This window comes from Gadus macrocephalus, chromosome 1 (assembly GCF_031168955.1).
Source record: "Gadus macrocephalus chromosome 1, ASM3116895v1".
Taxonomy (NCBI): Eukaryota; Metazoa; Chordata; class Actinopteri; order Gadiformes; family Gadidae; genus Gadus; species Gadus macrocephalus.
Window position 1 is genome coordinate 12,594,212 of NC_082382.1, and position 20,810 is coordinate 12,615,021.

Below are 20,810 nucleotides of genomic sequence, written 5' to 3' on the forward strand. Positions count from 1 at the left end.
ACCGATTCCACGTTCTGTCACATTGGCAGACTCCACTGTTAAGAGTCCCAGTCATTCATCATCTCTCACCATAAGTGTCTATAATGTCAGTATGGCAATCAAAGCTGGCAGCAAATCAAGCTGGTGGCCAATTGCCCACCAAGACACTTGGCGCCTCTAGACACACACACACGCTCTGTCTCCGTATGTGTCTCTGTCACTCTGTCTGTGTGTGTGTGTCTCTCTCTCTCTCTACACCTTACGCACACAAAGGCACACTGCATTTAACAGAGCAGACCAGATGGGATTTGGTGGACATCCTTAGCCATGAAGATTTTCACGTTTAAGACCGCACACGCATATTGATGTGACTACATCCAATCAATCACTGTCGCCTCACCGCAGCACTCACTCGGGCAAGATTGAAAAGCCAGCCTCTGACAGCCTCCTTCTCTCCCCCTCCCCTTCCCCCCTCCAGAGCTACCAGGGGGATGAGCTGGAGAGGGTCCGGCTCCGGGATGACGTCAAGGAGTACAAGTTCCGGGAGGCGCGGCTGCTGCAGGACTACACAGAGCTGGAGGAGGAGAACATCTCCCTGCAGAAGCAGGTGTCCCTGCTGAAGCAGACCCAGGTGAGAGGGAGCCCCAAACAGCACATGAGTGTGAACTGAATGTGTGTATGTGCAGTTAGGAGGGCATGGTCCTCCAAATCTAGATGGAAACCTGCAGGCTACATAGAGAATCGCTAGAATACATCGACATTTCTGCCAATCATGTATACCAAGTTAGTTAGCACACCACAGAACATATCATTTTCTCTTTTTTCTGTTTAATTAGAGCGTGCTTTTATTTAATTGACATACAAGGTGACGCATGTAGGCATAGTGGGGCACATCAGAGAGGTATGAGCACAGCTACATTTAGATTTCTTTATCTGATTAAACACTATTGCAGCCATTTCTGTCTTTTTGTTTCCTGGCCTCTAAGGTTAAGGCCCTGGTTTAAAACCAACGTGATCCTCCCTACATTCAACGCACCCTCTTAATGGTTGAAAAGACATCCAACCGGGTGGTTTAATTCAAAGGGATGGGTGGATTAAAATAAACAGAATCCTCTATAGCTAGCGCACACACACCCTGAATATCCATTAAGAGTATTTTCATTTGGGGCCGGCTTTATTTTGAAGCTGATAATTCTCTCCATATGACCTTGCCACTGTTGACTCTATTATGATATGAACTCCCACATGGTTGATATCAATCATACGAGTATGGCGCGATTTTAACTAAGACAATAAGACAAAGAACGAATTGGATTAAATTGGGACGAATGCACCTACTCCCCCCCCCCCCCCCCCCCCCCATTTCATCCGGCTACTTGTGACGGGGGGGCTGTGTTCCCTGCACCACCCTCCAAACCTTAAACCCCCCTTGTTCTCCCCCAGGTGGAGTTCGAGGGCCTGAAGCACGAGATCCGGCGTCTGGAGGAGGACACTCAGTTCCTGAACAGCCAGCTGGAGGACGCGGTGCGCCTGAAGGAGATCGCCGAGCGGCAGCTGGGGGAGGCCCTGGAGACCATCAAGACGGAGCGCGAGCTCAAGGCCTCCCTGAGGAAGGAGCTGTCCCACTACATGACCATCGGGGACTCCCTCTACCACAGGTAAGACTCCGGGGGGGGGGGGGGGGAAGTGGGTCAATGATGGGCTTATATCTGTATATCTGTCTCTCTCTTTATGTCTGACTCTCTCTCTCTAGGTCTGTCTCTCTCTCTCTGTATCTGTGTCTCTGTCTCTCTCTCTCTCTTTCTGTGTGTGTGTGTGTGTGTGTGTGTGTGTGTGTACAAGGATCACCAACCTCTCCTCTTCATAAGGAACAAGCATATTGATCTCCTCCTCCTCCTCCTCCTCCCCCCGCCCCACAGCCCGCTCAACATCTCTCTGGACGGCCTGAAGTTCAGCGACGACTCCGGCATCGAGCCCAACAACGACGACGCCCTCAGCGCCTACGAGGACGGCTTCAGCAAGCTGGCCCAGGCCATCGCCGAGGACAACCGCGACTCTGCGCCCAACAAGGAGGACCTGTTCCGCCCGGTGCCGAGCCTGGTGGACGACCTGCTGAGCGAACTCAACATCTCCGAGATCCAGAAGCTCAAACAGCAGCTGCTGCAGGTGGGGGTTCCACCGCACACAAAGTCAAAGTACAAGTGCAACATAATTAACAAGATGTCTTCTAACCAGCAGAGGGTTTGAGAAGCCATAGCATGACAATGTGTCTATAGAGCCAAATCTAACAAATGACAACTAGTTTTGTTTTTCTCGAGATGAGAATCTGAATTGAGTCTGTCTATTGAGGCATTGTGTAAATGTCGTCTTATATTATGGTACAATAGATCCATTTTCTATATCTTCCTTTAGAAAATCCCTTCAATGTGAAGAGATTGTCTTGCATAAAGAACCCCAGTTCCCACCTCCATCCCCCTCTACTAATTTATCTGCAGCCCTTGCACAATCGTCAGCAAGCACTGTTCCAGTACCTGCTGCCTCAGTTTGAGCAGAGGACAGTGAAAAGTGTCCTTCGGCTGACGACAGGGTGTTGGGAGAGGTGTGAGGGATTCAGGGGAGCACATCGGCTTGATCCATGGCAGGGCTAAGGCAGGGATAAATATTCTGATGGAGCAATGTTAATCCCCCCCCCCATCGGGAGCAGCACTAGTCGCTGCGACAGCCAGCCAGCAGGAGGTGGCTACGGGTGGATCTACCATCTGCCTGCACCTCAACCCCCGCGTCTCGTTGATGGTCCCCATGGTTACGAGCGTGGAACCTGGTTACCTACGGAGGACGGCGGCCGCTTTTGGGGCCTCCAGGGTTCAATCTTGAGATGCATCTTGAAAGGGGAACCCGGGTGTCAGGTTAATAAGAGAAGCCCAAGGTTTCCTTGGCGATGCCCTGGTATGTACACTATTTTCAGGCAGGAACAGAGGGAGTGCAACACCATTCCTCTGCTCTGTGGTGCTTCCCTCCACCCTCCTCTCTCCGTCCAGCTGGAGCTGGCCCATCAATCCTATCAATCGAAAGTACTTACTCATCGGTGTGACGCTGTTTCACTCTTAGTGACTCAACCTCCATAGTCTGCAGCTGGATCTAAAATGGCTGCGGCGAGAACAAAATGAAGAGTTGTGCGTGCGAGATGGTTGTAATTGGAAGCGTAGTCCTCCGGTGGCCTACAGGCCCTCTTAGATGATGTAGGTCATGTTGGGTCGCATTAGGACATGTACATTATAGCAAGTTCTTGATGTCTTAGCAATTCATTTACATGTTCACATTATCATGTTGGGGATTCTTGATTGAATAGGACTGCTGCTTTTGAGATCTTATGATGAACAGCAGAATTTAGCCTAAAATAGTAAGTAGTATTATATCTATGTGAACATTTCTTATAGCTTAACATTGAGACTGTCTTCTGTAAAACCTAGATTAGGAAGATGGGCTCTAATGCAGATGTAGTTATTGCGTGTCAAGAGCTCTTCTTTAGACCATCTGCCCCATTTTTATCGAGTTGTCCAAATATAATGTGAACAAATATGCAGTACATTGCACAAGGGTGGGGCCATCCTTGCTGGCCTTGATTTATTAACACACCAAACACACTAACACACAGGCTGAAATAGCTCAGTGCTTCACCAGCATGCATTGCTTTGTGTATGTTTGAATGTAAGGAGACCCAGTGCGCTCACTGCTAGCCCTGACTTGAGCCCAGTCCAGTTGCTCCTTAAGGTCACCCTGACGCTGATGCCCATCCCCGCTGGACCAGAGGGAGCTGGCGGGGTCTCGCATTATCTGGCAACGCAAGCCACATAGCCAGGGTAGAGTTACCACATGACAGACAATCCGTCGACGTGATGGATCTATTACGCTGGACCCGAGAGAGGAGTCGCTCGTATCATCCACGTCCTTGGAACCCCCTTCCAACAAATCCATTTGTGAAATGACCGGAATGGGACTCCAGATGAGAAAGGGGGTACTCGGAACAAGAACATCCCATATTAATCGCCCTCCCTCGGCCCCCAGATGGAGCGCGAGAAGGTGAACCTGCTGGGCAACCTGCAGGACTCCCAGAAGCAGCTGGAGCAGGCCAACGGGGCCCTGTCAGAGCACCAGGAGAAGGTGGGCCGCCTCACGGAGAACCTGGCCGCCATGCGCAAGCTCCAGGCCAGCAAGGAGCGGCAGTCGGCCCTGGACAACGAGAAGGAGCGCGACAGCAACGAGGACGGAGACTACTACGAGGTGGACATCAACGGGCCCGAGATCCTGGAGTGCAAGTACAAGGTGAGTGCGATGAGGTAAAACAACTGGCAAAAGTACGCAGGTATTGCTACCAGATATAGGTGCTGTAGTGACAAGACTGTAAATGCTACCAGTTGAGTGATATTTCTCCAACAATGAGTAGTGCTAGCTGTGCACTGTATGAACTGTTTTAAAAAAAAAAAAAAACAACAACACAAACTGTCCATCCCGAACGAGCCAAACTAAGTGGGATTGATGATGGACTGATGGAGTGTCTCTGCCTGCGTCAGGTTGCTCTGTCGGAGGCCGGGGAGCTGAAGGAGGAGCTGAAGACTCTGAAGGCCGAGTACCAGGCCTGCCAGTCCCGCTACGAGGATGACCGCAGCCGCCTGGAGATCGACGTCACCACGCTGGGCGGGAAGCTGGCCTGCCTGGAGAAGATCAGCCTGGTGGACCGGCAGGAGAAGAACAGGCTGGAGAAGGAGCTGCGCAAGGTGAGGCACCGGCGGGAGGCATTAGGCACGAGGAGAGGATATTGACCGACTTACATAAGACGATCTTACAAAGGCTTGGGAATCGATGGAGATGTTAGCGTGAGGCTATCCCTAACCTTTAGCGTAATCTTGGCGTGACTTCGGGTTTAGCCAGGTCTTCGCTCGTTAAAGACAGCTTAATCAAGGTTTATGTTTGTGTGTGTGTGTGTGTGTGTGTGTGTGTGTGTGTGTGTGTGTGTGTGCGTGATAAGGTGAGCGACGTCGCCGGCGAATCCCAGGGCAGCCTGAGCGTGGCCCAGGACGAGCTGGTCACCTTCAGCGAGGAGCTGGCCACCCTCTACAACCACGTGTGCATGTGCAACAACGAGACGCCCAACCGCGTCATGCTGGACTTCTACAAGCAGGGCAAGGGCGGCCGCAGCAGCCCCGAGGGACGCGGCCGCCGCTCGCCCATCCTGCTCACCAAGGGCCTGTTCCCCGCCGACCTCGGGGACTCTGTCTCCCCGCCCTCCCTGCCCTCCCCGCCGGCGTCGGACTCCCGGCGCGAGCCCATGAACGTCTACAACCTGGTAGCCATCATCCGCGACCAGATCAAGCACCTGCAGATGGCGGTGGACCGCACCACGGAGCTGTCCCGGCAGCGCGTGGCCTCCCTGGAGTTGGGCACCGTGGCCGACAAGGACAAGGAGGCCTGCATGGGGGAGATCCTGAAGCTCAAGTCCCTGCTGAGCACCAAGAGGGAGCAGATCGCCACGCTCCGCACGGTGCTGAAGGCCAACAAGCAGGTCCGTCTTGTTTCAGAATCCTCCACGGTTAGACAGGGTTTTGGCTGTAGTTGGTGACGATGAAGGGACCTTTGGTTTATTCTAGTACGGTGGGTTCAGCTGTCCCGTCACATGCCCTGCTGCTGAGATCTATGATAAACAGTTGTGGCTGGCCGTGTGGCGTCAGCTGGCCAGTTTGTTTAGTTATACAGACCCAAAGGAGTAGTATAACACAGAATTTGAACTCGTGCCCAGTTGCTGTTGTGGCTATTAAAGATTATAAAGATTCTGTGTGGCGTCTCGGTGCCTGACCCAGTCTGGATAAATAAAGCCATGAAACCCATCAATAAAACTAAAGTGTGCTACCTGTTGTTCATTTTACTACTTTACTCAACCACATAACATTTATAGTTTGTTTACAGGTCACAGGGGCAATGTTAACCCAATGCGTGTGACCTAGAGAGGACAATGTAGCTCATGTGGCCCACATTACGGACAATTCGATTTTCATTCAGCCATCAGTCAGCCCTGTGTCCTTCTTGCAATGCTCTAAACCCGGTCTCTCCTCCCAGACGGCAGAGGTGGCTCTGACCAACCTGAAGAGCAAGTATGAGAACGAGAAGGCCATGGTGACAGAGACGACGATGAAGCTGAGGAACGAGCTGAAGACCCTCAAAGAGGACGCCGCCACCTTCTCCTCTCTCAGAGCCATGTTCGCCACACGGTAAGACCCTTGCCTGTTCACCAACTCTCTTCTACCCTGCATGACTGCACTGCCTCAGTAGGGTACGGTGTGGGACACCATACAGTAAAACACCCACCCTTGATTTTAGCATTCCCATTTTACGACGGTGACAAACAAAAGAAAGTATCTTATCTTTGTGCATTGTGGGGCAATTGGTTGCATCTCCCTTTGCATGAAAATGCATTGGGTCCAACCTAATACCTTGATTCGATCAGGTACTCAATGTTCAGACGAATCAGATTGCTTGGTCGGAACTATCTGTGGTATGATGTAGTACAAAGAAAGATTTGCTCGCCAAAGCAAAAATGTCCAGTGATGAGCAGCACCTCGCTACACTCCTTGGTGCACGTTAATTTTGCAATTTTATTAAGTCGATCATAACATGTCATCCAAAGCCCACATCGATGTCCACAGCCGTTAATCTCAGAGCAGGTGCCATAAGAGACACCTGAAACTTGTGTGTGATTTTAAGAGCCAAGTGTGTAGCTGGGCTCCCCAGAGCCTGAGGGCATGCTGCGCATGATCCCAGAGAGTCAACATTAGACCACAATAACACTGGTGTGTTAATGCCGTGGTGACACCATCTGGCACCGTCAGGCCACCTATAGGACACCATGACAATCCAGAACAACAACTGGGTCATCTATGTTTATCAGATCCACACCATATGCTATGCGTCTGCATATTCTTGTTGAGTATGGCGGGTTAAGTATTTCCCTTGTGTATCAATGTGTATGTGTCTTGGAGTGTTTTTTTCTGGTCTTATTTTGGAGTTTTGGAGGCCGACTCTGATTCTGCAAAGATTGGTGACGTGTGTGTGTGTGTGTGTGTGTGTGTGTGTGTGTGTGTGTGTGTGTGTGTGTGTGTGTGTGTGTGTGTGTGTGTGTGTGTGTGTGTGTGTGTGTGTGTGTGTGTGTGTGTGTGTGTGTGTGTGTGTGGAGATCAGAGGGAGGTGCTGCTTACCCCATCATTAAGCTTCCTGATTCCTATAAGAAGCAGGCCAAAGGTTTGTTTGTAATCCCTACCTCAGCTTGCAATACACAGGGTTTGGAGTGTGTGTGTGTCGGGGGCTGGGTCTATTGTTGTGACAATAACAACAAACGCATGTAAGGCTTAAAGCTCATCACTCAAACAACACACAAGTCCAAAACAGAGTTTCCTCCATGTTTCTTCATACCCGGTGTTGGTCACTGCCCACTGCTGCGTTCAAAGGCCTCTCTGGTCCGTGGTAAACAAGACATTGTTGATGCTGTGGGCATCATGTTCTCCCTTGCCCTTCATCTCACCCGCCTGGCTGCCATTCAATACCTACCTTTCTCCATTTCAGGTTGAATGTGCCGAAGTCAGTCCATATTCCTGCACAGGCTCAATTAGTAACAGGAGGAGAACGTCTGCGTCAGCATATATATAAGACATTGCGTTGTCATGACAGTTTTGGTGCAGTGCAGATAATCAGACATCCAGACATTGTGGGTGGGAGTGGGACGCTCAATGGAAGTGACGTGGCTAAATAGAAATAGAAGTGGTGTTGAGCAGAAGGTTTATTGTCAAACTCTGTGTAGGATGCCGTCTAGGATGTGTCTCGGTGTGTCTGTAGACGGCAGACAGCCATTACTGCTCGGCATGCTGCCCGTGTAAGGGAATGGAACGCGCTGTGTTAAATCAATGTCTTCCCTAAACACACACACACGTACACACACCATGTGTGTTTGAAGGTTGTAAAAGGCCACTGCCTATTAGCCTGCCAGTGATTTAGGGGAGCGAACACGCCAGGCAGGGCTAACGTAGAGTCTGTTTACGGTGTTATTGGTATGTAAATGAGGGCCCAGATGCTGCTGGGTTGGAGTGGGACCGGGAGAAGGACGAAGGCCCCTCTGAGGGGCCAGGGGACCGGCTTGGCAGAGGTTTCCCACACTCCCCGTCTCCTCTTCTGCCCCTTCATACCCCCCCCTCTTCCGCCAGACCCCGGGACTGCTAGTATTCTGGACAAAAAGAGTGAGAGGGGGGAGGAAGGAAGGGGTGGTCATGGATTAAGATTGCAGAGATGTTGCAGACCGTGGTCCACTTCGGGAGGATCTTGTTGTTGTTTTAATCACAATGTGTAATCCACTTGGATCAACACGTAGCCATGTATGTTATCTTGAGTTAGCTTATGCTGTTGCTGTGTGGGTGTGTGCGGGAGGTTGCACAAAGGCGTATGTTTTTCCAGCAGCAGTCTGTGCTGTACTGGTGTCATGTTCGACAGTATAATCTCCGACCCCCTTACATTCCAGCGATATGCCTCAACACGTTCCTGCTCTTTCTTCTTGGTCAGAGAGTGAACCAAATTGAGTTCCTCTAACACACGCACTCATTATATCTACGACTGGTTTGTATTTTTGTTGACCACACACTCATACACATCCAACGCATACACAAACAGACACACACACACACACACACACACAAAAACATATCCACACACACACACTCTTTATGATGGCCCACCATCCATGACCAATGAGGAGCAGACAACAGAAGTGTCTGAAAAGCCGGTTTGGGGGATGGGGTTGTGTAAGGGCAACATTTTGACACACAACACGTATTTAAGCATGTTGCTACTGCTATTTACACATGAGTGTGGTAAGTGACTTATACGTGTGTTTGTTGGTGTTTATGTATGTGTGTGTGGAGTGGAGTGGTTGGTACATGCACAGCTTTGTTTTAAGGTAGAAAGCCTATCGCCTGACGTCAGACTAAAATGTAAACCAGCCTCGAGGGATTCAATGTTTTGAATGTGGCAAGTGTTCATCCGTGAGAGTGTACACACACACACACACACACACACACACACACACACACACCCCTCGTCCAGCCGGCCCTAAGAAAGGCCTCCATTGTGTTCAGCTCATTCCGACAACAGAGACCCTGATTTTCTTTCCCGGGAAAAAGCTCCCAGACCCTCCCTGCGGCCCCCCGCCGGCCGTCCCCTCCCTCATTAAGTGCTGCTGCTCCTCACAGGGAGAGCCCGCCGCCCCACACTGGGTGTAATGAAGCAGCACTGATCCTCATTGTCCAGCTGTGTGTCCCACTGGGAATCAAACCCCTCGGACACAAGGCGAGGGGGCAAGGTGTGCGTTCGCCCTGGGCTAGCCGGCTGAGGTTACGAGTTCAGAGAGCACCACCCACCACCCCTCCACCCTACCCCCTCCACATGCTCAGAACACGACAACAGTGTCAATGTTTTGCTTTGGCTGGAGCCCATTGGCCGGCCTCTGCCGGCCAATGGGCTCCAGCCAAAACAAAACATTGAGACCTTTTGAGTTGACCAATCAGAAGTGTGGATGTGAGTATTTGAAGATATGGGAATAAAACTGTGTTGCTGTGTAGGTTTTGTGAGCGAGGCTTGTGAGTACATCTCCATTAGCTTCAGGCACAGTGAGTGAACCCACACAGAGTAAATATACTCTTTTACTAGCAATACTTCAGGGCGAGTGGTATTTTTTCTAAAGAAAACATGTTAAACAGAGGCTAAATGACATGAGCCTACAGCGTTGTATACCGCTTGTAAACAAGGTTGAGGGGCCTGCCGCTCCCTCCACTGAGGTGTGGCGGTCCTGTCTTGAAGAACGCCCCTTCAAACGGTCCGGTCAGCAGCCTAACACAACGGATAATGGAGAGGGAGGGAGACGGCGAGAGAGAGAGAGAGAGAGAGGGAGAGAAAGAAACCCGTTAACCACAGTGAGAAAGAGGGGGAGAGGGGAGGAAGCTTGAGGGAGGGAGAGCGACCAGGAAATGCAGTGAGAAAAAGACGAGGCGGAGATCGAGAGATACAGAAATTCGGAAGGTGGTTGAAGAGGGAAAGCAAGAATCTGCTGGTGAGGGAGAAAAGGACAGAGCTCATGGCGATGAGCAGGGGGCATGGGGAGAGCGAGACAGAGATGTGCCTTCATATTACGGCAGATGACCCAGTTTATACACCTGTCAACGCTTCGAAACACACATGTCCAACACACACTCTCACATTGAAGGGCAAAGGGAGACGAGGGTGTGATGAGGCCATAATTCATCGCTGGGGGCTTTTTTCCAAAACGGCAGACGATGACTCGAATGGAATGGCATGCTTCAGACTGATATGGATGGTGTATCCATTACTATATAAAGGCTATCAATCTTGCTAACGTATCTTCCCAAAATTGGAGCTCTAGCCTTCAGTCATGGACTTTCCATTCTCCAACTCATCTTCACTTATCGAGTCTCTCCATCGCCTCCTCCTCTTCCTCCCCGTCCTCCTGTTTGGTCTCTAGGATCCGGAGGAAGGGAATCTCCATGGAGACCCTGTAGGTTAATGTGTTCATGCTTTTGTGTCTGTGATCTATTATTAAGGGCCTCCAGGTACACACGCCTTCTCCTGGCATTCAGATAACCTCTAAAATGGCGTACTTTAACGTCGCACCTCATGAATGTTTCAATACCCCCATGACTTCCACCCCTAGCAGCTCCTCCAATGAGGGGGAAAATAACTTAAACAGTGTTTTAGCAGTTTCTGCATTTCTGCATATTGGCACGTTAATATTGTCATTGTATTTGATTGATACCTGAAATACTAACTACTTAATGGTTTGAAAAATGCTGATAACGGAAGATAATATAATGATGGGAGGTTAGGTGAGGTATCCAGGTCGTTTTTGTTTGGGTGTAGGGCTCCACCTAGTGGTGGTTGGGGATACTGCCCAACTAGGTGAAAGGTCGTGATACAAATGCTACATCTTTTCATTATACTTTTCTTAATGTCACAATTAAATAAATGCATCAAATAACAAGTTGACAATTGTGATTTTTAAATCTGAATTCCTAATTAGGGACTTCCCGTTTCATCTTAATTCATCATCGCTGTCTAATTTGATTATGGAAGCTGCTACTGCCCCCTGCTGATTATAGGAAGTAAAGAAAAAACGTAAATCTTCTAATAAACCAACCCTTCTATTCGTTCTGCCCTCCTGCAGCTGTGACGAGTACGTCACGCAGCTGGACGCCATGCAGCGGCAGCTGTCGGCGGCCGAGGACGAGAAGAAGACCCTCAACTCCCTGCTGCGTATGGCCATCCAGCAGAAGCTGGCGCTCACGCAGCGGCTGGAGGACCTGGAGTTCGACCACGAGCAGACCCGCCGCGGGGGCGCCGCCAGCCGGGCCAAGGGCCGTGGGCGGGCGGCAGCCGCTGCCGCCGCCGCCGCCGCCACCGCCACCTCTGGGGCCGCCACGCCCAATCCCCCCCACGTAAGTCAGAGCCTCACCTGCGCCGGCTCTGGCCGCCCAGAGATCAGCAACGTCCTGCCCAACGGCATCATGGGAGGCCCCGTGGTCTTCTGCAGCGAGAAGTACAAGATCTACTGCGACTGAGGACTGGGAGACCGGGTGTCTGATAGGACCCCCCTCAACGGGACCGCTGTGTACAGAGGGGGGGGGGGGGTCACCTCCCTCCCCCCTGGCTTTAGTGAATAAAAGCCCCACTCGCTTGCTTGTTCGTCCGCCCCTCTGGGCGTGTCTAGCCTCCCCGTGCTTACCGGCTGCTCGTTGCCTGTTGGTGTATCCGCTACAGGGGGAATGCAGGTGTGTGTACAGTGTGTGTGCTAGGTGTCGGACGGGGCGCGGGGCGGTACACATTTCGGTGTGTGGTATATAAGGAGTGTGCCCCCCTGTGGTCGTAGTCGGGATGGTTTTTGTGGATATTATTGGGTGTCTATACTTCGCCACCGTCCTGGTGCCCGTGCGTAGGGTGTAAAACGGTGGCCCGCTTTGTGCGTAGGTGTCTTCCGAGCCCCCTCCCTGTACCGCCGGGTCACTGTCATGCGGTCAAGGCTGTGGGGGGGGGTGGGGGGGGGGGGGGGGCGGGGGATATGTGAAGGGGGCGTCACGCTCTCGGCCTTGGTTCAGAGTGTGACGTCTTCTACCCTTAGGCTTGTCTGCTGGCGAGGGTGCTCCTTGATGAAACGACCCCCCGTTACCTTCTCGGTGTCCTGGCCAATCCCCAGGACCCGCCTGTTGCCCCGGCAACCCACTGTCCAATCAGGTCACTGATTAATGTTTACATGAACAAAAAAGAAATAAAGGAAAAATATGCAATCTCCGACGGCAAGCCCTTGCCCTGGGAGCATTCTCGACCGAAATTCAAAGTCACAAGTGGGTTAGCTGACGAATTGCTTCAGCGGACCGGATGAGAAGGAGCACCTGTGACCACATATAGTTTTTATATTTTATTTTGTAATTACGGGATTGTTTTTAATATGCTTGTACACCAATTTGGTAGTGATGATGATCAGTACTAGAAATTGCATGGCTTTGCAGCTGAAATGCTCATAAGCTTTTTTTAATTTATTTTTCCAACAGTGTATCTGTGTTCAGACGTGTGATCTAAACCCATGTGCTACAGGGCTCTACATTGTAAAGAACAGACAGGTTATTCGGTTGTCGGTTGGAACCCAGGCAGGCTTCTCCCTGCCTGGACTATGGCTTCTGACGAATCGGTCTCCATAGCTAAATTCAAGTGCGCTTGGTCAGAGGTCGTCGCGATATCGACGATATCTGGATTGCTGTGAAACAGATAAAACAAGTTTTTATTGAAAATGCAGGTTTTTTTGTTTTGTTTTCTTTACACAAATTTTATGAAATGCAAATCCTAAAAGAGCACAAATCCAAACGATTTTGGATCCTAAATCTGCTATCGGGGAAAAAAAACCGACCATCGTCAGACACGAGTCAAAGTGCCTGCCGACCCGAATCACCTGAAATATATATTTATCTACATTTATGTAACGCCCTGTCCACCTGATGATGTAATACACCGTCCCTTCTCCCCATTATGCTTGGAAGCTGACCTTAAAGCTCTGATATCATGTGTGTGTTGATGTGGTTTGGAAACACACACGCCTGGTGTCTCTAACCTTTGTCTTGTCACTTGTTCGCCCCCATATGACTCTTTTTACAGATTGTCAGACGCTTGTTCACCACACATCGCCACTCACCCTTTAACTAAAAAAAGAGGGATTGTGGGGAATCTTTTATGTCAGGTAACGTCCTCACGCATTGCATACATCTTGCTTGTGTGTGTGTGTGTGTGTGTGTGTGTGTGTGTGTGTGTGTGTGTGTGTGTGTGTGTGTGTGTGTGTGTGTGTGTGTGTGTGTGTGTGTGTGTGTGTGTGTGTGTGTGTGTGTGTGTCATAATCTTCAGCATTGTGACCCTTGTTTGTATATATTTTCACAAAGAGGGGTCCCTTTGTTTCTGGGTGTGTGAGGATAAACCTATGTACTGTCTTAGTATCTAAAATAGCTTTAAACCCTTGCGCATATACAAAGAACCAATACGAGTGGGGCTTGTATAGATAATTCAAAGTACTGCTTGTGGATCATAAACACATAGGCTTTATGATGCGAAAAAGCAGGGTTGATGTACGGAGATCCTGCAAGATGAATCAAAGTGTTTGCTTTTTTCTAACTATACCGAGTACGAATAAATCCCCAATTATATTCTTGATACGACCGCGTTCAGGTTAGGATCTTGCAGGATCGCTCTGCAGTATTTCTTCCTCTCAGGGACATAGGGAGGGAGCTTGTTTCTATTGCAGAAAACGTAAGGCGCCAACCCTGCTTAAGAGCACATCCATAGGTAACAGGCACGCAGTGTAGAGACGGACACAGCTATTCCACCATACTGAGTGAAAGGCTAAGGGGAAGAGAAGTTCCTCTGGAGGTCCATGTTCACTCACTCTTTTCTAATTTAGTTATACATTTTAATGAACTTTTAAGAGTGGCATATTGGGTTTCTTTTTCTTTTGCGTAAATATTTCTTGAAAGCGGAGGGATGAAAACTTTCCGAGGAGCTCCGGGAGCAGGGAGCTAGAGAAGGAGGCTAGTGAAGAAAGCTAGCATAAGAAACTAAACATGCTAGCACAGATAACCAGGAATCTGGTCTTGATCATGGTCATTGAGTTAGCCTTGAATCAACTAATTACTTTCCAAGGGACATAGAGTCTAAATGTTACCCCTAAATGCTAGCATATGCTCTGTGGAACCACTGAGCGGTAGTTAGACCCAACAACCCAGGATGTACTCAGATTATAACCTGTTATGGATATAGTTTCATACAGTTTGAATTCAACGTCTAGCTTATCTGTCGCCATAACGACCTGCCACTTTAATATTTAAATAAGCTCCTCCTACCTCTGTGCTAACATGCTCCGCCCACTCGTCAATACGTTTTGCTGAGTTGTCCATCGTCAGATCTCTGATTGATGTCAAATGCATGTGAAATACACAACTCACTCGTTGTTGTTATTGTTATGATTATTAACCAGCACGTCACACTGGGTGATGCCTTTCTCCTTTGCTTTGGTTGCGGGGTGATGTTTCAACTGCCCCGGAAGTGAATGAACGTTGTACTAGCGAGTCACTGGCTTCTTAGCGGCTTCTGCTTGGTGATCTCGCTTGTAGTCGGCCCCGCATTTTATGCATCCGATAATAAGCTTTATTTTAACACTGGCTCAGGGTGACTAACTCGGATCCTGCTTTCTGTTTGCCATGACTAACGACAAGTCACTGTGTCTTCTTTCTCGAAAGAGGTGACAAGCTCCTCCCTGTTAAACTACAGTTTTCACTAATACTCATAAGAGGAAGCATGCTCACCTTAATGATGTGTTGTTTCTTTCTTCATTTGTTCCAGTTATTGCAGTAGTTCTGCCCGGATGAGGAGGTACCGACACAAGGTCGATTCTCACTGCTGAATCGGTTTCGCCGAAGGTTAGCACAGCATAGATAATTTGGACTTGAGGATATCAAGGCAACACCAGCCGAAAACCAAACGATGAAAACAGTCAAAAAGCTAGATTTCTAATTGTATTCCCCCCATTGCTGTCTCATTTAAGCTATGCAATATGACATGGATGGGAATCAAGCTAAACTTCACTTCTTTAATTGGTGCTGCAAGAAGCCAGGATTTCTAAGTACAAGGCTCACACTTTCCGTGGGAAATTTATGAGTGACTTCAATATTATAATTACCCCTCAATTTAAAGGCAAAGGAAAACAGGTTGTTTCTCAATGTAATAACAACTATTTTTTCTACTTTAATGTTGGATTTTAGTTTTTATTATTTGTATTATTCAGTGCACTTTCATTATATAGGAAAATGTCATACTATTATTAACCAGAGAAATTCGTAGTGGAGTGGTTTGAGTTTTTTCCCATATCTACACATAGTAGGCTATATATAGGATCATAGGCCTATGTGACTTCTACGTTGTGATGAGCAAACGCCTCTTGCATATGGGAAGGCGCCACAAACCACAACCTACTAATTGACTTTGTCTGTGAGAATTGTAACCATCTAAAACGTTTATTCTTTCCTTGGTTATATATTTACACTGTCCGTTAGCCTTTATGTTTGTTCTACTATGATCTCTGATAGAAAAAGTCCAGGGTGATCAAATTCTGGGGTTTTTCGTGTATTTATTATTCCTAGGAATAGTTCGAAAAATTGCGCTGAAACTTGACAACGCTCTTGATTCAAAAGAAGGTGAGTTGTGTTTAAGGAAAAAAAAACTGTGACAAAAACACGCTTTTTTCCCAGCTTCTTACCGAAGGGCGTTCCACTGAACGTGGATCACTGACCAACAGAATTCCCTACAAGTGCATCGATTAAAATTCCAAATTGGAATTGTTCCATTCTCCCTTTGCTTATCGTGCCAAATCATGGTACACCGTTTAGGTTGAACAGAATCAAGAATATGAAAAGGGACATTTTTTGTCATTGGGAAAGGCTTAGTTTGGACCACGGCTCTCGCGAGGGACGTGATACGGTTTTCTGATTTGTTTAGTTTCTTGTTTCCAACCAGTAGTGCCTTTCATCGTTTCAAGGGAGAATCTTAGACTAGGATTTTATGTTTATTTTTAAAGGGTTGGGTTCAAAGTAACTGTGAGCAGCAATAAATGCGAAGGGTCGACCCCTATCTGCAAGAACGAAAAACAGTTTAAATTGGCTCGATAAAAATAAATTAATTGTAGGGAATCATGTGGGTCAGTCGTCCATACAATACATTCAGGGGTATATTGAGAAAAAAAAAAGTTATGTTTTATTTTGATTGGTTTTCTCACACTTTGGGAACCCAAATAAATCCCAATGAACAACACCCTCCATGCATCTGATATGTATGTGTTTGGCTATTGGAAACATCTCTAACTCTAGCTATGTATGGTGAAGGTAATGTGATATCAATAGTATTGTGGAGGAAAATGTGAGAGCGCATTTTTTCATTCCGTCGTTCATTATGGTGGTATTTTTTTATTATTGTTGATCTTTTTTATATCATCTTTAAGCATTAATGTTTTCAGGAAACAGAAAACTAAATTAGCATCAACAAGCTTGAACCGTGCCATTATAGCCAAAGCTCGCTTGTTGAGGCGTTAAAAGTTGAAATATGGAAAAAGTAACGTAAAAAGATAAAGTGCAATTCTGATACTGTTTTACATTTTGAAAGACCTCAAAGTTTTCTGTTTGCTGGAAGCACTAGCATTGTGATAATACATTAGCTGTGCAAACTTTATATTGTCATATTGTGTTCAGTATTGCTCCATAATTGAGAGTTTGATACCTTTTTATATGAAATAACGACTTCACCTGTATTTATTTGAATTGTCATGCAGTACTGTATTCTTATCAATAATGTGCGTTATGATTAGTGACATAATGATTACAGCTAAATGTCATTTGCATGTTTTTTTCAGTTATGGGACCTTTACACAGAATTGTAAAACAAACGTATAACTTTGTAATGGGTGAGAAGAAAAAAACAAAAATAGAATTGAAAAGGAAAAAAAGACGAGTCTTTTGTCTCGTATGTATTACTGCTGAAATACCGCTATGAAAAGTGTTGTTTGTTTTCCAGGAGAGATATGGTTTGTGTAAGGGGTAGTCATACTGGTTAAGAAAAAAAACGAGAAAAAAAAGAATAAAGGTAACTTAAAGTCCAGAGATGTGTCTTGTGTGGGTTTTGTCTGTGTGTATGTATATATCCATATGTACGTGGGTGTGTGCCGTCTTGCTGTGCTCTGAAGGGTTAACCCCACAGCTGAGTGTGCAGCAGCAGTCCCAGGCTGCCGGCTCCGGCCCAGCCTCGTCCCAGAGTGTTCCCAGCTGGAGGAGCTCAGGCCTGGGAAAAGGCTGGAGTGACTTCCCAGCTGTCCCAGAGACTCGGGGACGCGATCACGTTTCACACAATGCACACCCACACCCAGAGAAATAAGAAGTCAACCAGCCCCTTCTACTCCCCCCTCTGGGTCCGTCCGTCTCTTTCTCGGTCTGTTCCTCTCTCTTTTCTCTCCTTTCTCATATTTCAACCTTTTCCCGGCGGCCTTGCTCTGCCTTGTTGTATTTCATCATCCGATGTTACTTCCCTGGTTTTTCCAATGGTCTCTGACCTTCCCCACGCTAAATTAAAGTCAAGAAACAAACACTGACCGGCCCCCGACCTGGGGTACTCCTCCACTTCCTGTTGCATCCCCGGGGGGCATTTCAGCCTATAGATTAAATCTCTCTCCTTCTCTCTACCCCCCCCCCCCCCCCCCCCCCTCTCTCTCTCTCCGCTTCCTCTGGAGTTGTTCAACTGGAAAATCGTTGGAAGGGGCTCAATTTCGCGGAAAGGAATCGACGATAACGTGTAACTTTAACAGTCCAATGTCCTCTGATGTCCCCATAAAATCCCAGAATCCTACAACAAAGATGTCACGCTTTGCCTTCTACAATTTTCCAAATTTTACACTAGAAACAAGCCAATCTAATTTGGAACCAAACTTGCACTTACTTAGATTAGTTTATATAGTTACTGTGTCTCTCTGTATGGTGGGAGGGAGGGAAAAGTAAAATGGAGCCTATAGTGACGTTGCAATGCAAGACGTTTCTGCCTCCAGATCATCCGGTGACAGAAACATGACCCTCTCCCTATGACTGTCATGTGGTTTGAGTCTTCACTTTGATAACTTAATAAACAGCCTACGCCTGTCACCACACCAACCATACATTTCTTAATGCCAATTATGAAAGGCATAAAAGGGGGGGGGGGGGGGGGCAGTTGATGGGGGATTTGCCTATGACATCACCACCGCCGGAGACAGTGCAGTCTATTGTTGTTGGTCTTCCTCACGCCTCGCCCGTCTGCGCGAGGGACAGGGACCCGGGTTCCAGTACTGCCCGCCCACTCCGCTCAGTCAGGTGCCGTGGAGACGGAGCAGCACAAGGGCCTTCACTCCCTCAGCTGTCTCTGCGCTCACTTGTGCAGGATCCTGTTTCACCACATGGTGTCTCTGTAACAGACGCTACACACACAGGCTCACTGGCACGCACACACACACACACACACACAAATCCCTATTTGTGTCAGCAGCATTCTTATTAAGGGGGGAAGGTTTACGGAAGGTTTTAAAAAGATTATTGTGTTGGCACCTTTTACCTCCACGGTTGAGCTCGCTTTTTGGATGCGTGTGTGTGTGTGTGTGAGTGTGTGTCTCTGGGTTTTTGCTGCGGGGAAACCATAATTTGTGCGTTTCTAAGTGTGTTCTTGGAGGCCTTCTAAACCAAAGGTTTCTCACAAAGAGCCTTCTTTCTGCACGTCAGCCGGAGACATCATCATGTGACGTTCTTATTTCACGTGGACATTTGGAGAGCAAAGAACCAGGAAAGCACACAGAGTGCATCTGGTGAGGCAAAACAGCCCCAGAAAAGAGCAAAACAACACGTACAAACAACCTCAGCTGTCAGAGAGACAAACATACCACTTCTTGGCTGCTGAAGTATCATCTTCAATCCCCCCCCCCCCCAACACACACACACGCACAAAGACAAACAGACAGACGCACACACACACACACATCCATCAATCAAACCTTTGTTTATTCAGGCAAAAAAGACGTTGAGTGACATTCATTTTGCAGTGTACCCTGATAACCGTGCTCGTTAAAATGCAACCTAACGTCATAACACACATCAAAACATCCACACACACCCAAATATTCATAGACGGCCATTGAATACTGTATATCCTACTTGTACGTTACCTTAAGCCAACGCTGTGAATGAGACATGAACCATGCAGGGCGGATTAACTTCTGAATAAGAATGAGTTTCACTGAATCTCATTAATGCATTCAGAAACATTTTTCACTCCTGACAGTCTTGAAACTATGGGTGTGAAAATCATAATCCACAACATCATCATCATCATCGTCTCCCTCCCTATAATGTATGAGTCACACATGGGTCCCATAGGTATCATTCTGGTGACGTTTGGCTGCGTCACAGAGCACAATACACACACAATACACACCCACACCCAATACACACGTCTAGTGCCGGCTCAACAGGCCCGGTGGTTTAATTTGCACAGGAGGGCTGCGTCGTGTGCTAATGAAAGAGGAGCGAGCGGCGCGATGCGGGTGTGATTAGTCGTACGATCGGGAGGTTCACACCAGGGGGGGTTGAGGTGTGGAAAAGCACACTCTCACATTCCACGTTTCTTCTTTCATCAGCAACTGCTGCTGATCTATCTATCTTCCATTTATTCTTTGTCTTTTCTCGCTTTGGGTCCCCTACTTTTCAGCTTAATTTTCTTTCTCTCTCTTTCTGTCTCTCTCCCCTCAAACTTTTTTTCCGCCTCTCCCCCCTCTCTCTCTATAACCCTCTCTCTCTCTCTATAACCCTCTCTCTTTCTCTCCCTCTCTCTCTCTCTCTCTCTCTCTCTCTCTCTCTCTCTCTCTTTCTCTCCCTCTCTCTCTATAAACCCTCTCTCTTTCTCTCCCTCTCTCTCTATCCCTCTCTCTTTCTCTCCCTCGCTCCCTCTCTATCTCTCTCTCTCTCTTTCCCTCTCTCTTTATGCATATCTCTCGCCCTCTCCCCCTCTCTCTCCCTCCCTCCCTCCCTCTCCCTGCGTCCCCCTCCCTCAGTGAATGGTGTGTTGTGTAGACGTGGCTTCTGAGCCCCTAGGAAGCGGAGGAGGAGAGGATGTGTCTCAGGGGGGTTCACTGTGCACCCCCCCCCCCCCCCCCCCCCCCCCCCCCCACACACACACACACACACACACACACACACACACACACACACACACACACACACACACCACAGTCTCTCTCCACACACAGACACACACACACACACACACACACACACACACACACACACACGCACACGCACACGCACACGCACACGCTCACACACACACTCACACTCATACCCACAGTGCAGCCAGGACCCAGTGCTCCGGGGGCTCTGAGCCTGTTTAAGACATGAGTTCAGTCATCCGCAAATCACTCGACCCCTCTGAGTCCACAGTGACATGTGCAGCACTACATCAGCTACACTCTGCACAGAAACGGCAACGCAACCCAAACAAACCTGCCTGCTTCAGAAGTGCATCCTGCAGAACAAATTATGCTGCAAAAAACAGACAGACAGACTGTTGCAGATTAATTGTGTACTCATGAGTGTAATATGGGAAATAAAATGCGCTTTATTATTAGAAGCAACGCC

The 20,810-nt window shown here is 48.2% G+C and overlaps 1 protein-coding gene across 3 annotated transcripts in view; it reads left to right on the forward strand.

Annotated features, from left to right (window-relative positions):
* LOC132450956 (protein bicaudal D homolog 2-like) overlaps positions 1-17,262 on the forward strand; it is a 39,184-nt gene extending 21,922 nt beyond the window's left edge. Inside the window, exons 3-11 of one of the 3 annotated variants that reach the window (XR_009523957.1) lie at positions 458-610; positions 1,423-1,637; positions 1,899-2,145; positions 4,045-4,302; positions 4,551-4,754; positions 5,006-5,539; positions 6,091-6,242; positions 11,249-13,309; positions 14,959-17,262. Coding sequence is in view for 2 of the 3 variants with exons in the window: in XM_060043202.1 (XP_059899185.1) it covers positions 458-610; positions 1,423-1,637; positions 1,899-2,145; positions 4,045-4,302; positions 4,551-4,754; positions 5,006-5,539; positions 6,091-6,242; positions 11,249-11,642 (2,157 nt within the window). In the remaining variant the exon portion in view is untranslated. Of the gene's footprint in view, positions 1-457; positions 611-1,422; positions 1,638-1,898; positions 2,146-4,044; positions 4,303-4,550; positions 4,755-5,005; positions 5,540-6,090; positions 6,243-11,248 lie in introns of all 3 variants that reach the window. The other 2 variants (XM_060043202.1, XM_060043328.1) reach the window with 2 other exon arrangements.
* The last annotated feature ends 3,548 nt before the right edge of the window (positions 17,263-20,810 follow it).